Genomic DNA, 17,232 nt, shown 5'->3' on the forward strand with positions numbered 1-17,232 from the left:
GATATTGACTTTCGGTGGATGAAATAGGTAAAATAGCCATAACTTCGTCAAATGTCAACCAATTTCTTTGAATAAGGTTTCATTGAAAAGGAAATTCTTCACTTAATCCAGTGATAACAAAAGCTCAATTTTGATTTTTGCCACCAAGTGTTGGGTTTTGCCATAGGTCACACACACACACACACACATATATATATATATATATATATATATATATATATATATATATATATATATATATATATATATATACAAATATATACACCGTATGTTCCGGTGTAAGAAATGCACTTTTTTATCGGCAAAAAGGTAAAAGTTGGGAGTGAGGTTAATACACGGGTATGGAAAAAAACAATCAGTCTTAAAAACGATCAATGCTGAATTTCAATGATATTCCATATGAACACTTTTTTATCAATCAGAACAGCTGTTAAGCTTAATTTCGCCACTTAAATTTTGAAAATCTGTTCAGGTTAAGAGTTTGTACTGCATTTTATTAACCATGTGCGGAAATTAAATAGTCACGCTCGGAAACATCCAGAGACACCCGGAGTTTTGTGTGTGGTGTATATGTAACCTCGTGGCTCTGAAAACATAATTAAGGCAGAAGTCACATCTGCTCTACGGCGAGGATACGGCGGCCGTATGCCCTCTGAATTGACAGAAACGTGCGGCGGCCGTTGGCTATCTTTTACAGGCCGTACGGGTCGCCATGGAATTATAACGCGGAGTTATAACTTTTTTTCATTTCTACGTTCGCCGTAGCAATTCGACAAGCCGAAACAAAAAAACTCGGAAAAAATAATAATAATAATAATAATTAACCCATTCGTTACCGTCCGTCTGGCCGCACGTTCGCCTTAGGGCCCCCCTGCGGTCGCCTTGTGGGCACCTTGAGGCTACCTTACATCTGCCTTGAACATTCTATGGCCACCGCAGGGTCCCCTTAAGGTCACCGTGCGACATCAAATCAAAGACCGTACGGCAACCCCACGTTTTTGGTCTTCACAATTTATAAATACACCGTGTGGCTCCCCGAAAAATAAAAACATATGTGACTGCTACATTGTATGACCGTGGAAATACTGCGGCCGCCGTATAATTGCTTGTGGCCATGGATTTTAGAGACCCCAAGGCCGCCGTGGCAAATGTGACTTAGGCCTAAACACAAAACAAGAAGAAGAACATCTGGTCTCACATGAAAAGAAGAATTATTCACAATAGCTGGAGTCCAATAACAGAGTACCCACCTCAAATCAGCTTGCGTGCCAACTTGAGTGCATCCGACAACTGGCTGGGGGCAGTCACGTGACCTCAAGAAGGGCTGCTTTGTGCTTCACGAGCGCCTCGGCTTACATCACCAGATTACGTCGCGTATCATCCATTCTATCTATCAAGATGTCAAGGCATTCATTCACCACAGCATTCAAACTCTCCGTCTGTCGGTCTGCAGAAGAGTTTGTTTGGGAAGCTGGGAGGCCATTCGGCATTGGGTCCGGGAGAAGAGAGCAGAGGGTTACGCCATCTCAACACTTGCTCTCTGGTTGAAGGCAAGGAGTTTAGCTAAGGAGGATGGCATTGGGGACTTCACGGCCTGCCCGTCATGGGCCAACTATTTCATGGCACACTGTCAAATGTTGGTTCGACGCCGCACACACATCTCCCAACATCTACCCAATGATATGGCTGATAAGACATCCATAAGTCAAGGTGTGGGTGGAGATACCGCCGGACATCATCAAGCGAGCATTTCTGAAATGCTGCATCTCCAACAACATGGACGGCACAGAGGACAACATCATTTGGGAGTAGGAGGCTGCAAATGATGGTGACGGCGACGTGAACAGCGACAGAGACTTGCTCCACCCTGATTCGGACATGGAGTTATGAGCCGTTTTCGACGAGGAAAGCATCGATGAGGATTTCCTCGGGTTTAGCTGAAAAGCTTCATCAAACACAAACGGCCCTTTTCAGGGCCACAAATCCACAAGAAATATGTATGCTACCGGTATGAATCCCTTTTCTTCCTTTTTCTAGCAACAAAAAAATCCTCTTTATAATATTAAAAAATAAAAACTTCTTGGTATCCTCTCATCTCTCTTCAGCTTCTTGAAAACGAGAATAAGACTGTGAGATGAAATTAAGTGGACACAGGAGTAAGTATGTTGATACCTCCATGATTTTGTTCCGTACAAAGTTAATGTACAAACGTAATTTACATCTAGATCAGAAAATGAAATAATCAATATATTCATCTCTTTCTTGAGGGTGAAAAACATGGGTGCGGTTAATACACAGCCGTGGTTTATACACCAGAAGATACGGTATATTTGATGTCCGATTGAAATGCAGCAACGTAATAATGATGATGACGTAGTCCATTTGCTGTGCTTCGTCACGAGCGGTTTTGGAACATGATAATAACGGACGATTGGAATCCCATCCGATCCACTTTGTACACCCGAACAGCATGATCCGGATCCAGTGAAACCAAACTCCATTGCAGTACTTCTATAATCATGTTTACCACGATGTCCTGCCGGTCTTAGTACTGTTTGTGTGGTGAGAAGCTTCTTAAAATGAGTTTGTGCCCAAAAAGGATGCGGCGCACATTTATTATTTTTAAATGTCAGAAATTAAAATTTCACTAATTCAATCACTATTAATACAAACATCTTTTGATGGGGGTATAAATTTATCCCCCACCCTCACCTGGGAATGGCAATTTCAAGTGCAGTGGCAGGGATTTTTTTTTTTAAAAAGAGCCAGGGAAATCCCTCCATCCTCCCCCCGTCAAATGGTACCCTGGGTGAATGAGTTGTCAAGCATTCAGTAACTATGGTTCCTCTATCAGACAGTGAGGCGCAGCGCCATGGCGAGTTAGAACTCCGCTCTTACATCCGATACACTAGTTTCCTTCCTAAAAATAGAAGACAATGGACATAGGATGGGCAATGAAAAGTCTGTGGGCTTCAGCTTCAAAAGCCTCAAGGTGAGGAGCACAGAAGTGACCTGAGGTAGGAAGTGGTCAACAGTGGAGAGAAGAAAGGAACAAATCAATCGGTGGATCAACACTTGTTGTAAGCCCGGTTACCTTGCTTCGTGTCTTCAGGTGCAACTGGACAAGTTACGGCCGTTGGGCGAGTTCACGGAGCATTTTCATTGGCCAACGTACAACAAACGTGTGGCCTACCGACGGGCCGTCTTCGAAGCACTGAAGGTAGGCAGAGCCTCACCGCTGTGCATGCACTGAAAGCCTCTTCTAAGATTTACCTGTTGTACTACATTATTTTTTTTTATTTTATTAAACTATATAACTGCATCATTATCACACTCAGATTCTAGAGCTGGCGTGTGTTATTTGAGTAGAGGTTATAAAAATTGAAAGGCGAGATGTGGACATGATGGAAGTGTTTAAAATTTTAAAGAGGTTTGATGGAGTAAGTGCGAGTAGATTTTTTGTTGAGGTCGTTATGGGTTCAATGATAGAAGAATAGAGTGGGTTGGACTGAATTTGGCAAGTAGGAGTGTTCATGCCTTCAGTGTGTGTGTGTGTGTGTGTGTGTGTGTGTGTGTGTGTGTGTGTGTGTGTGTGTCCGTCCGTGTGTCCGTGTCTCACTGCAACATGTACCTGCATCAAACGGGCTACACCTATGTACCCAGGTGGCGAGCGAGCGAGCAGAAAAATCATTCGAAGCCGTTGAGCAGTTTGGAGATGGCGAACCTCAACGTGGTGTCCTCGAAGAACTTTTACAGCCCATGGTAGAATGGGCCCTTGGAGGATTTATTCCCTCAGGCGTCATGGCATTGCAGCCTTCTGAAGGTCAGAGGTCATATCCGTGAACAAATCTTTGCGTTCTATGCAGTTACTCGCCAATTTACAGGGTGAAAATGTTTAAAAATAAATAAATAATTATGCTGATTGCAAAGAATTGTTGGCATGATCCTCTCCTGGGAACAAGACTGGGACTAAAACAACTGTCAACAAATGAAACATTTTCTGTCTCAGGAGCTAACACCGGCATTTCAAGTTGAGGATCTGTCTGTATATTGTGCTGTTCAGGATTTAACACATCACTGGAGAATTTCGTTGATTATGCTGTGACCAAAGTTTTAAATCCCAATGTTGCTTTGCTTTATTGATCGTCTCCTAATGTTCTAAATACCCCGTACTTGTGTAATGCGTACCGAACAGCGAGGTTAAGCAATTGGATCACTTTGTCGGTCCATATTTCTGTCTGTCTATCTGTCTACAGACATTGGTCTCTGATCAAGGAACAACTTGATTTCAATTGATTTTTTTTTTATTTTGAACAGTGTGAAACATGAATCAGGTTCATGAATGAATCATGAATGGACCACGGACCTGCAGTTTATCAGTGGTTTGGCTATGAATTGGCAAAATGTATGGAATCAAGCTTCTGGGTCTCACTATCTGCCATGACCTTTCCTGGGAAAGTCACATTTCCAACCTTGCCTCAAAAGCCAGTCGCCGACTGGGAATCCTCCGTCGTGCAAAGTCCTTCCTCGGCCCTCTTGAGCTCCTGACTACTTACAAAGCTTTTGTCCGTAGCCTGATGGAGTACTGCTCTCCCCTCTGGGCTGGTGCTCCTGCCTCCCACCTTTCTCGACTTCACGCTGTCGAAACCAGGGCTTTTAAGATCATTGGCATCTCCCGCAATGAAGCTGAGTCTTTGGGCCTCTCACTCAATCACCGCAGGTTGGTCGGTGGTCTTTCTGTCTTCTACCGACTCCTCTCCAGCCTTGCCCCCCCTGCTCTCTCTGCGATTTGTCCCAACCACATTTCCACAGGGCGCTCAAGGTCCGCCAACAACCCATTCTGGTAAAACTACCAAAATCACGAATCACTGCTCATCTTCACTCTTTCATTCCTCTTTTTCCCGCCTTTGGAATAAACTTCCTCACTCTATTCTTTCCCATTCTTCCCTCCAGGCTTTCAAAACAGCTGTTCACCACCACCTCTTATCTTCCCCCATCCAAATCCTCGATCTTTTCTACCCCCGATAATCCACCCATGCCCACTTCCTTCAATTCTCCTGCTTTCCTTCCTGAAAGTCCCTGTAATGTCCATCTTCTCCTCGCCATGTTCCCCGTCCCATCCCCATCCCTCTCCCTTCCACAGTTCACCTGTGTCTGTTCCCCAATGTTTTGTCCCTTCCACTCCCACCCCTCTTGTCTCATGCCTCCTTGCTGTGAGTTGTGTGTTAGCTCTCATACGAGCCTCGACCAAGGTATACAAAAAAAAAAAAAAAAAAAAAAAAAAAAAAAAAAAAAAGAATCTCATCCTGATTGCGCAAGCACAGAGAGGAGTGGGAATTATTTTTGTCCGTCTGTCTGTCTGTCTGTCTGTCTGTCAGTGAAACAAAATTGAAAATCGTTCCAAAAAGGAAACCTACTGTTTTGAGGGAAGTCATCAAGGGCACAAAAAGCAGGGGGTGGATAACTAATTTTTTTTTTTTGTTTTTTTGTTGTTTTGTATACCTTGGTCGAGGCTCGTATGAGAGCTAACACACAACTCACAGCAAGGAGGCATGAGACAAGAGGGGCGAGAGTGGAAGGGACAAAACAGTTGGGGGAACAGACACATTAGGTGAACTGTGGAAGGGAGAGGGATGGGGATGGGACGGGGAACATGGCGAAGAGAAGATGGACATTACAGGGACTTTCAGGAAGGAATGCAGGAGAATTGAAGGAAGTGGGCTTGGGTGGATTATCGGGGGTAGAAAAGATCGAGGATTTGGATGGGGGAAGATAAGAGGTGGTGGTGAACAGCTGTTTTGAAAGCCTGCAGGGAAGAATGGGAAAGAATAGAGTGAAGAAGTTTATTCCAAAGGCGGGAAAAAAGAGGAATGAAAGAGTGAAGATGAGCAGTGATTCGTGATTTTGGTAGTTTTACCAGAAGGGGGTTGTTGGCGGACCTTGAGCGCCCTGTGGAAATGTGGTGGGGACAAATCGCAGAGAGAGCAGGGGGGCAAGGCTGGAGAGGAGTCGGTAGAAGACAGAAAGACCACCGACCAACCTGCGGTGATTGAGTGAGAGGCCCAAAGACTCAGCTTCATTGCGGGAGATGCCGATGATCTTAAATGCCCTGGTTTCGACAGCGTGAAGCCGAGAAAGGTGGGAGGCAGGAGCACCAGCCCAGAGGGGAGAGCAGTACTCCATCAGGCTACGGACAAAAGCTTTGTAAGTGGTCAGGAGCTCAAGAGGGCCGAGGAAGGACTTTGCACGACGGAGGATTCCCAGTCGGCGACTGGCTTTTGAGGCGAGGTTGGAAATGTGACTTTCCCAGGAAAGGTCATGGCAGATAGTGAGACCCAGAAGCTTGAAAGAAAAGACTTCTTCCAGAGGATTGTTGAGAAAGTGGATGGGGGGGTTTTCTAAACAGTCCTTTCGAAGAGACATAGTGAGAGTGTGGGATTTGTCTGGATTGAAAGACATGTTCCACGTGTTGGACCAGTTTGTGATTTTATCCAGATCTGCAGTGAGCGAAGAAGCTGCTGCTTGCCGGTCTGAGGGATGACAGATGGTACGGCAGAGGGTGGAGTCGTCGGCAAAGAGAAATAGAGGATTTTCCAGAGAGTCCGAGAGATCATTGATGAAAACCAGAAAAAGAACAGGGCCCAGAACGCTACCTTGAGGAACTCCAGCCTGCACAGGAAGAGGCGATGAAAGAACTCCATTTAGGGCCACACGTTGACTGCGACAGGAGAGGAAGTCTGCGAGCCATGAGTGGAGATGGCCTTGAATACCATGGGAAGAGAGTTTGGTGAGTAGGGCAGGGTGCCAGACTGTGTCAAAAGCACGTGATATGTCCAGGGATACGGCTCGGATTTCCTGTCTGGCATTGAGGACCTCCATCCATTGATGGGAGAGCAGAAGCAGCATATCCAGGGTAGAGTGACCTGGTCTGAAACTAAATTGATGATTGGAAATCAAGCCATTGGAGAAGAGGAAGGATTTCATGTCTGAAGCGATGATGGATTCCATAACCTTGCTGATGATTGGGAGAAGGCTGATTGGTCTGTAGTTATAGGGATCTGTTTTTGCACCTTTTTTATGCAGGGCAGTGATGGTAGCAGATTTCCAAGCAGATGGCAGATGACCTTGGGCAAATGAGAGGGTGAATAGAACAGAGAGAGGGTGAGCAAGAGCAGAAGAGCAGGCTTTGAGGACACGTGGGCTGATGCCGTCTGGACCGGTTGCAGAATCTGACTCGAGGTTTGAAAGCAAGCTCTCCACCTTGTCAGGAGAAAAGGATACAGAGTCCAGGGACAGTTGGGTGCGACTGGGTAAAGTGGGTAGAGATAGTGATGGGTTTAGGACACAAGATTTAGCTGCAAACACCGAGTTTAGACATTCAGCTTTATCACGTGTGGAATCAGCAGTGCGGCCATTTGAGGTAAGGGAGGGGATGGAGGGGGAACATACACCAGAAACAGATTTGATTAAACACCACCAGGATTTTGAGGAGGGAGAGAGGTTTGAGAGTTCAGACTTGAGATGAGAAAGATGTTGTTTTCTGGCTCTCCTGAGGGTAGATACACACTTGTTCCGAGCTTTGTGGAAAGAACTGAGATTGCCCTCAGTTGGGTTTGCTTTCCATGAGGCAAAGGCAAGTTGTTTCAGGACAACTGCCTCGCCACAAGCTTCAGTAAACCAAGGGCGGGAGGAAGGGTTGGACAACTGAACACGAGAGGGGATAAATTTGTGCATGAGGGAGAGCAAGTTTCTTTGAAAGAATTCCCAGGATGAGTTGATGTTTGAGAAAGTAGTGATAGGAGACCAGTCTGTAAGTTTGATGGCTGCTCGGAGACCCTGCCAGTCGGCTTGAGTGAAATGCCAGACTCGACGGCGGTGAGGTGGTTCTCTGATAACAGCCAGAGAGATATCCACTTTAACAAGGACGTGGTCAGAAGAACCAATTGGAGCGAAGGAAGAGCAGCAGATATTGTCAGGGAAATTTGTCAAAATCAGATCCAGAAGAGATGGAGTACCATTGGTTGAGATCCGGGTCGGGAAGTTGACCGATTGAGTCAGTCCCAATGAGTCGCAGAAAGCTTTTGCTGAGGTGCCATGGCAGGTGAGAGAGGTACCCACACCGAGCCAACTGGCGTGATGACAATTGAAGTCACCACATAAGAGGAAGAGAGAGTTTGGATGAGAAGATAGAAGATGGTCCATGTTTTCGGATAGTGAGGTGTAGATGGAGTCATCACTGTTCGGTGGACGGTACAGTACACATATAAATATGAGGTGGGAGTGGAGGGGAAGCCGAAGCCAGAGGTATTCCTGGGGGTGTGGGGGAGTGAGGGCAGTGCATGGAGAGTGAGGAATAGAGTCTTTGATGAAGAGAGCAACACCTCCACCAGGACGAGGCTCAGGTCTGTCATACCGTAAGAGGGAGTAACCAGGGAGAGATACTTGGGAGTCAGACACGTCTTGGGAGAGGAACGTTTCTGTTAGGCAGATAATGTCTGGTTTGTCAGTGGCAACCTGTATGGAAAGATCTGAAAGGTTTGAGCGAAGGCCCCGGATATTTGAGGTCCACACTTTTAATGAAGAGGTAGGGGAGGAGGCTTTGGGTGCAGGAGGTGGAGGGGGAGGGGGAGGGTAGGACAAGGGACGAGGGGGGGAGGTAAGGAGGGTTGCTGAAAGAGTGTGGGGTATTGCAGAATAGCGAGGAGAGGGGGCCGAGTGAGGAGGGGAGAAGTCTCTGTGGTGCTGGGGGTGAGGGGGGACAAGAGACAAGGAAGAAGGCAGTTGAGGATTTGAGGAGGTGGAGTGAAGAGATGGAGGTGAGAGGGCAGTGGAGAGAGGCAGGTTGGTGGATGAGAGGGGGGGCAACTTAGAGAAGGAAGAGTGAGGGGGATGAAAGGTGGGAGAAAGGTGAGGGGGGAATTTTTGAGAGAGGTGAGAGGGAGGCTTGGAGGGAGAAGAGTGGGATGGTTGCTTTGAGAGTGAGAGTGAGGGGTGAGGGGGGTGAGTTGGTACTGAAGTTGGAAAAAAATAATGGTTGATGGAAAGCGAGCATCCATAGCAAACTGTGGTTTTTAAAAGTTTAATTCAACATGTTGGATAAGGTGGTGTTAAAAACGGTGCATCAACGGCGGTAAACTTCCCCTAAAAGTTTCTCTTTTTGGGTTTTTTTTTTGGTACAGCCTTTAAAACCTTTATTTGATTTAAATTGAATTATATACTTGAACATTGGAGAACGCAAATTGCCTTCTTGGCACTTTCCAAAACCTTCCATTTAGCAATACCGTAGATGTACTTCCAAAAAATATTTATGCCGCTTCATGCCCTGAGGACAGAGTAACTGTGAGATTCAGCATTCAGACAAATGTGGTGGCGCCTAGCACTGTTTGCTTTGTGCAAAACACAAAGCTAGAGTTTAAACAACCCCTCCCATGTCCTTTTTCTCAAGAATGTGTGGGGTAAGGTGTTCTATGAACTCTCTACAACTTTCATGATGGAAAATATCCACAAACTTGTCCAAATGTCCTTGTTTTGCACATGATATCTGAGCATTCTCCCAAATGAGCTTCTTTGAACCGATATATTCTTCATGGTTAAATTTACATCACCATTGCTAACCTGGTAGTGCAGGTAGAGTGCTGCCTGATGGGTTCGACTCATATTGGCATCACTGCATTCATGTAAATTACCGACAGTTGACACCACCTGGTGATATAATCACACGTGTGCGGCACAAAACAAAACGAGAAGGGCACTCGGTAGAGCGCATACCTCCGCCCCGTAATGCCTGATCCACGAGAACATATCGGACCCAATACATTTTTGAGATATTGTGCTATACATCCTTTTTGTCTCTATCTCTCAATGGTGAAGAATCGTTTTTAAAATTCGAGTAGTCGGATCCGGATCAGGATCCGGATCTTCACCAAAATCAAATCAATTTGTCCTTGTTACACACCGAGTGGATCTTACACACCGAGATCGACCTGTCCACAAAATTTCGGCTGGATCCGTCCAGAACTTTTTGAGATATCTTGTACACAAACAGACAGAAAGAGGTGAAAACATGACCTCCTTCACCTTCGGTGGCGGAGATAATGAATTTGTTACCAAACGAGTTCATAAATACAAAAATCAAACACTTTTCAGGCAGTCACATGCCGTCTCTCTGCAAGAGTGAGGCTCATGGAAGAGAGTGTTTGAACTGAGAGAGGGGTGGCTGGCCAACAATTGGGCACAATCGGGATGAGAATGAATTTACAGGAAAGGAAGAAATGAAGAAGCGAAAGAAAGGAAGGAAACACAAAGCAGCAAGTAAGAGGGTTGCATTTGAAAGGATTCATTGGGGGTAATGAAGTGCATGGGTCAGGATTGGGAATGATAGGAGGTTCCGGTGTAGTGCCTACTTTAAACCTTGGACGTTAGGGTGGGAAAGAACGGCCTCTGGAAACACGGGAGAAGTGAGGAGAAGTGAGTCGAGGTGTGCAGTCTGCCTGGATGTTGGAAGATTAGCCAGGAGAGAGATACTGGAAGAAAGCATGCATCCTGGAGTTGCTGGGGAGGGTTGCAGAACAGAGTGCAGAGGGAGTAAGATTGGATAAGAGGTCGTTAAAAAAAAATACAGACCACTGACCTGCCTGCAATGTGAGAGCAACAGACCTTGTGCTTTGGCCTCATCGTGGGAGATTTCAGTCATGTTGAGAGCTTTAGATTCAATAGAATCCAGGACACACAGATGTGATGCTGGAGCACCAGCCCATAGGGGAGAGCAGTACTCCATCGAGCTCCAGATAAAGGCTTTGTGGACTGCGAGGAGCTCTGATTTTCCAAGGAAAGACTTGGATCAATAGGAGATGCTCAGTCTGCAGCTGGATTTGGAGGCCAGCTTTGCTACATGGTCGGCCCAGAGAGGTCATGGCTGATAGTGAGGCTTAAAAGTTCAAGAGACTGAACCTCTTCCGATGGATGACCAGGGAAATAGATGGCTGGTTCGTTTGACAATCATTCCGAAGAAATATAGTGAGACTGTGGGATTTTCCAGGATTTAAGGACGCGTTACATTTATCAGACCAGAGTCTACTCGTATCCAGATGAGCAGAGAGAGAGAGAGAGACATGTAGCTGCAGTCCACCTAAGAGTGGGAAGGGGTACTGTACAACAAAATGTGGAGTTGTCTGCAGTGGCATAGAAGGCCGCCTTCATTCCTGGATATTGACTTCCTCCACTCATGCAGTCAATGTGTTGCCATTGGTGTTGCCCCCACCCCCAGTGGAGGCTGGAGTTCCCCTAGGCAGTGTTTTGGTCTGAGTCATGTTCCTCATCGAGGAAGAGAGGGTTTTCCAGAGCATAGGAGAGGCCGTTTATGTCAATGAGGAACAAGACTGGGACTAAAACACTGCCTTGGGGAACTCCAGCTTCAACTGGGGGGGGGGGGGAGGGGGGTGGGTGGAGAGTGTTCCATTGATGGCAACACATGGAATGTGCGAGTGGAGGAAGTCAGAAACCCAGGAATGAAGGCGGCCTTCTCTGCCACAGGCAGAGTTTGACAAGCAAAGCAGGACACCAGACTGTGTCGAATGCATGAGATGTGTCCAGTGAAACAGTTCTCTCCCCTTGTTTGAGATTGAGGGCCTCCAACCATTGCTGAGAGGAGTAAAAGCATGTTCAGAGTTGAGTGACTGGGATGGAATCCAAACTAAGGGTCAGAGATCAGTCTTTTGGAAAACAGGCATGACTTGACAAAGGAAGTAATGATGAATCCCATTAATTTCCACTGGCCGAAAGTTGGTAGGGTCTGTTTTTGCACCCTTCTTGTAAGGTTAACAGGCTGTCTGAAGTCGGCCAAAGGAGAAAGACAAACTGAATAGAGCAGCCAAAAGGGGAAGAAAGAATGGTAGAGCAGGATTTGAGAGCATTGACACTGCTGTCACCTCGGCCCATCGCTGAAGCGGGGTCAAGGCTGGAAGAACTTTCTCTACCTTCTCAGGTGAAAAGGATACAAAGTCCAGCAGACAGTGGGTACGAAAGACTAGAGGTACACACACTCTCCTCTAAGCTGTCAAGCCTGGGTTTTAATCCCAACCCAGCTATAAACTGTCATCCCGGTGTTTCACAGGCAGGGTAATTCATCAATGTGTGTGCCGTTCCTTTGATGGACATTGAGCGGGCGTGCATAATAATCAATAGTACATAATTAATAGTCTGCCCGCATTCGTTGGTGGACGGTAAATATCCCATGGTGTCCTTCACGAATAGTAGGCGAGCTACTGCCGGCACCCTGAATAAATTCCAAATTCCTGCCCTAACCAGTAGAGGGCATTGCATCAGCAGCACGGCTACATCTTCAGCCGATGATGCTACCCTGCAGGCTTGTGCTGCATACAAATGGAGAAGTGGGTACACAGGGGTAAGATGGTGATGTACACAATGTCTGGAGCAGCAACCCGAATGAGGAGATCAGAAATTTTAGAATGGAGACCTCAAATATTGGCGGACCACAGTGTGAGGGAGGGAATAGGAAGAAATGAGCGAGTGGTGTGTGAGGTTGGGTGCACCGTGGCGAATGCAGGGAGTGTCGTGGGGGCAGCGGAATGCAAGGTGGCGGCGGCGGGACGCACGGTGGCGGTGACAGAATGCACTTTGGGTGCAGACCATGAAGAGTTAAGTCGTAAGCTGGTATGCTATTCTCTGCAGACCAAATATCTCTTGTGGGTCCCAAGTTCTGTCAAATAAAGACAGACCTCAGGGCCCCCTCATAACCAGGACAAAGAGAAGGGTTATTAAAAACAAAGGAAAGTCGAGCTATAAGATGTTGGTGACCACAACTACACACACAACTATGGAAAACACAACTACAAAGAGAAATCGGAGATTGCAGACCCTCGCCAAGACAAGTGGTTTTCTTTGTGGTGGTGTTTGCGTGCTGCTGTGTTACATAATTAACTGTAACAGCGCTCGGTAGAGCGCATACCTCTGCCAGGCTGAACAGTTTATGTTTTGTATCCCACTGATAGGACAGATCTGCATCTGGACTTGAACCAAAGTCTAATAGGCTTGTTCTCGTCGCCTACACAACTCATCCACCTAGTTTTGTCATAATCCATCCATCACCTTTTGAAACATCAATATATCATGCTATATCATCGCTTTTGGTCCCATCTCTCAATGGTGAAGAATCACTTGGAAAAAAATTTCAAATTCTCGGATCGTCATCCGGATCTTCACGAAAATCGAATCACTTCATCGTTGTCCCACACCTAGTGTGTCCACCAAGTTTCGGCCAAATCTGTCCATAAGTTTTTTGAAACATCGTGCTCTTTATCGTTTTTGGCCCTATCACTCAATGGTGAAGAATCACCATAAAAATTTATTGGCTCCACATCGGGATGTTCACCAAAATCGAATCAAGTCGTCTTTCTCACACACCCAACCTGTCTACCAACTTTCTTCCAAATCCGTCCATAATTTCTGGAGATATCCTGGTCATAGACAGACAAATAGACAGACAAGCCGGTAGGCGGCGATGGGTCGCCGAGCATGGAAACTATAAGATATAGAGCAAAATGGTTGTCATATAGCGGATAGGGAATCACCTTAAGATTATGCATATCAAATCTCATCCAGTTCCATCTACTGATAACTACTCGGTATTCTTTTGAATGAAAAGTACCGAAAATGCGGTTTGAAATCGGAAATCCCCGAAGTTTGAGGGGGTGCTGTGGGTGAACAAAGATCTAAATGGAAAATCTGGCTCGATCGTTTGTGCACAATGTATTCCCGATAATTGGTGTGAATTTTCATGACCATCCGACCATAACCCTAGGAGGAGTAGCATTTGGCACGAAGGCACCTCCAGCTCTCGCATATTATAGATTTTTGCACTAATTGACCTTTGACCCCTGACCTAAGAGAAATCGGTCAATATGTCCTGAGGCTGCATCACCTGTAGATCATTCGTGCCAATTTTCATAACCCTACGTGGGATAATGGATTTCGGAATTGATTTCGCGTGAACGGTACCGATTTTGAAGGTTTTTCAGTTGTTGCTAGGGAACCAAAGCGTCCCTAGCAACCATCACAATTTCCAAAGCACGAGGTCATAAGATGTACCTACCACCCGAGTTTGGTCAAAATCCGCCCACGTTTACTACCAATTATGCTGATGACAAACGAACAAACAAATAAACAAACAAACATCCAAACAAACAGACAGAATTACTGACAATAAGGGTCACCTATTTTGGTGACCCAAAAGACAGACAGGGGTGAAAACATAACCTTCATCCACCTTCGGTGGTGGAGGTACCTATAATGGCATAATTATCATTATGTACATTATCATTATCATTATTATCATTATTACCGTCATTATTATGACGTCCCATGATTATTTTCATTTCAACAGTACATAATTAATAGACACACTCTGGTTCTGTGCAGACAAACAGGCAAACGGACCCAAATGCAATACCCTCCCCCTCCGGCGAGGGTAATTAACAACACAGGGTCCAAAACACAGGGGTAGACAGGACAGATCCGGTGCAAAATCTTAGCGGTCGGTGAAGTTTTTACGAAGCAGACAAAAACCACGTCCACATCAAATCACTGTGAACTAACCGTGCATGGTGTCTGCCTTTACAGAGGACCGGCGTGTACTTCGGTGTGCTGTGCCATGCCTTCTCCCTAACCTTCTACCACCAAGTAAGAAGCTTCGGCTCTCGGAGCCTGAAGCAATCAAGAACAAAGCTTTACAAAAAAACATCTCCAAAGGTGAGTAAGGGGTCATGCCTTGACTCTCATTGAACCCTGCTGTGAACAAAACAAACAAACAAAAAAAAAAGATTAATAAACGAGACAACTCTCATGCCGAATATGATTAATATCACGAATGCCAAAGAGAGCCACCACAAATGCTTGATGAATCGCGAGTTTGTTTAGCCGTGTGTTGATTTTCTTCAATGCATTTTTATGCTTCTATACCTTTGACTTGCTATGGAATCCATTTCCCATTACTTAGGACTTTACCATGTTTGCAGCTCAATCCTAGCTGTTAGTATAGAGTAAAGTAAAACGTCACGTTGGCGAACCAGGAGGAAAGGACGAGTGTCACGTCATGAGGTCGGTTGACGTAACTCAACACGTGATGACATACGGTGCTATAAAGTGCGGGTGGACGATCATTTTGTGCAGCCGATTTTCCAGTTTTGAATGCATCCCTACATCCTCATTGAAGGTGTGGTTTCGGGGCAGGGGTGTGGTTTAGCGACAGTATTCGGTGGGAGCGAGCAGGGTTTAGGGGAGAAAGCAGGGTTTATGGGAAGGAGGTGGGGCTTCGGTACAAAAGCGGTCGGTGTGATTGGTCCTAAATGCAGCATGAACGAGCAATTAGAATGAGGTCATTATTTTAAAGTAGCTGGGGAGAAGGAGGTTACTGGCCGGGTTTCCATGCTGCATTTTAACGTTCTTTATAAAAGACTTGATATAGGCTTCCCTGGCCTCATTAACCTCATCATTGCATCTTCATCCGTGTTGCAGAAAGGTTGATTGAACAAGTTAAAGCAAAAGAACTCAGCATTGAAGGTGGGAATTGATGGTGGGAGTGTGAAGGCTCAATGAAACCAAATTATTTGTTTTTACCATTTAGACTTTGCCGAAAGCAAGTCTTCGCCTTGAAACAAATCTCATCAGTTCATCTTGTACAAATCTGCGTGTGCTCCAGAAATATGCCTGAGTTGCGGCCGAGTAGATGATGTGAACCCTCACCCGCTGTTTGCGGGCGGCATGTGTGAAAATTGCCAGGTACGGTGGTTCATGGGCCTCGAGTTTTTTGTGTTTTTGTAAATCTCACTTGCCTGCTTGCCATTGAAAGCAAAGGGATTTTCCTTAAGCCATATATTGATATCTGTGCGATAACAGGGTCATTTGCCTCAATGTTACGGGGCCTGAACCCAAGATGCACCTCAGGGCCCCCCCTCCCTCATAATTGAGTGTTTTGTCAAATGGTATTCTCCCACGGAAAACTTGGTTTTGCACAAATTTCACCTCAAAATTGGTGCCAATTAGAGCTCGACGAGCAAATTTCCCAACCACTACCAGACACCTCATTTCACTTTTATCTTTCCTTTTTGTTCAAGCAAATGATGGGGTTATTTCTTCCTTCGTCTTCTTCTTCTTCTTCTTCTTCTTCTTTTTTTCATATGCAGCACATGACTACGGGTAGCATCACCGGCTGAGGACGCGGATGTGTCGCTGATGCAATGCCATCTGTAGGTTCGGGCAGGAATTTGTAATTTGTTCAGGGTGCTGGAGACAGCTCACTTACTCTTCGCGAAGGACGCCGTAGGATCTGAAACATTCACCAACTAATGCCGGCATACGAGACTCCAATTTAAGATCCATCTGAGGGACAGCACACGCGTCGATGAATCGCCCTGCCTGCAGGACACCAGGCCGACTGTGTATAGTTGGATCAGGATTCAAGCCCAGGCAAGACAGCTCGGAGGCGAGTGTGCTCACCTCTAGGCCAAGGTTTATTCCTTCCATCTTTAATACTAAGGCAATGAGGGTTTCTCAGTGGAATTCTGTGGAACAAATGGGCTTTGTGCAGGAAGAAGGCTGTGACCAAACAAGAGCATTCACTAAACAACATGGTCATCACCAGATGGAAGAACGAAGAACCAATTAGATAATTTAATGGTAGGAGGGATGTGGAGAAGGTCTCTGACTGAGGTGAGGGTTCAGAGGGGTTCTGACATCGTTGGTGACTATCATTTGCAAGTTGCGCATCTAGAACTCAAACTAAAGAAGGTAGCAGCACGTGCACAAAGGGGAACGAGATTCAATGTTGATAAATTAAAGACAAAAAATTACAGGACCAACTAGAGGGGGAGCACTCGGGAGAGTGCAAAACCTCCACCGCCAATACTGCTGGGTCACTTAAGTGAACCTGATATCTTATTCATTAAATATGATGTCAACAGTGCTGACAGTTATAGTACTTTTCTCCAACATTTTTTTTTTGGGGGGGGGGGGTTGGAAATCACTTAAAACATGTAGAAATGCAAAAACAAAAAAATCGAAATTTTGTTGAAAAAAAAGTTGCAAAAAATTATTTTTTTCTCTAACAATGTTTTTTGGGGGGGGGTTGGAAATTGCTTAAAACATGTAGAAATGCAAAAAAACAAAAGAAATAAAATTTCTCGAACAATTTTGGGGGGGGTTGGAAATCACTTAAAA

At 45.6% G+C, this 17,232-nt stretch overlaps 1 protein-coding gene across 20 annotated transcripts in view; it reads left to right on the plus strand.

Annotated features, from left to right (window-relative positions):
* LOC147013256 (DNA (cytosine-5)-methyltransferase 3A-like) overlaps positions 1-17,232 on the plus strand; it is an 86,771-nt gene that overhangs the window by 49,301 nt on the left and 20,238 nt on the right. For all 20 annotated transcript variants that reach the window (XR_015051251.1, XM_085854954.1, XM_085854950.1 and 17 more), the window contains 5 exons: positions 3,113-3,220; positions 3,664-3,823; positions 14,638-14,766; positions 15,532-15,576; positions 15,716-15,795. Coding sequence is in view for 19 of the 20 variants with exons in the window: in XM_085854954.1 (XP_085711080.1) it covers positions 3,113-3,220; positions 3,664-3,823; positions 14,638-14,766; positions 15,532-15,576; positions 15,716-15,795 (522 nt within the window). In the remaining variant the exon portion in view is untranslated. The remainder of the gene's footprint in view (positions 1-3,112; positions 3,221-3,663; positions 3,824-14,637; positions 14,767-15,531; positions 15,577-15,715; positions 15,796-17,232) is intronic.

This window comes from Eptatretus burgeri, chromosome 14, assembly GCF_056783735.1.
Source record: "Eptatretus burgeri isolate ZD-2024b chromosome 14, Ebu_testis_v1, whole genome shotgun sequence".
Classification (NCBI taxonomy): Eukaryota; Metazoa; Chordata; class Myxini; order Myxiniformes; family Myxinidae; genus Eptatretus; species Eptatretus burgeri.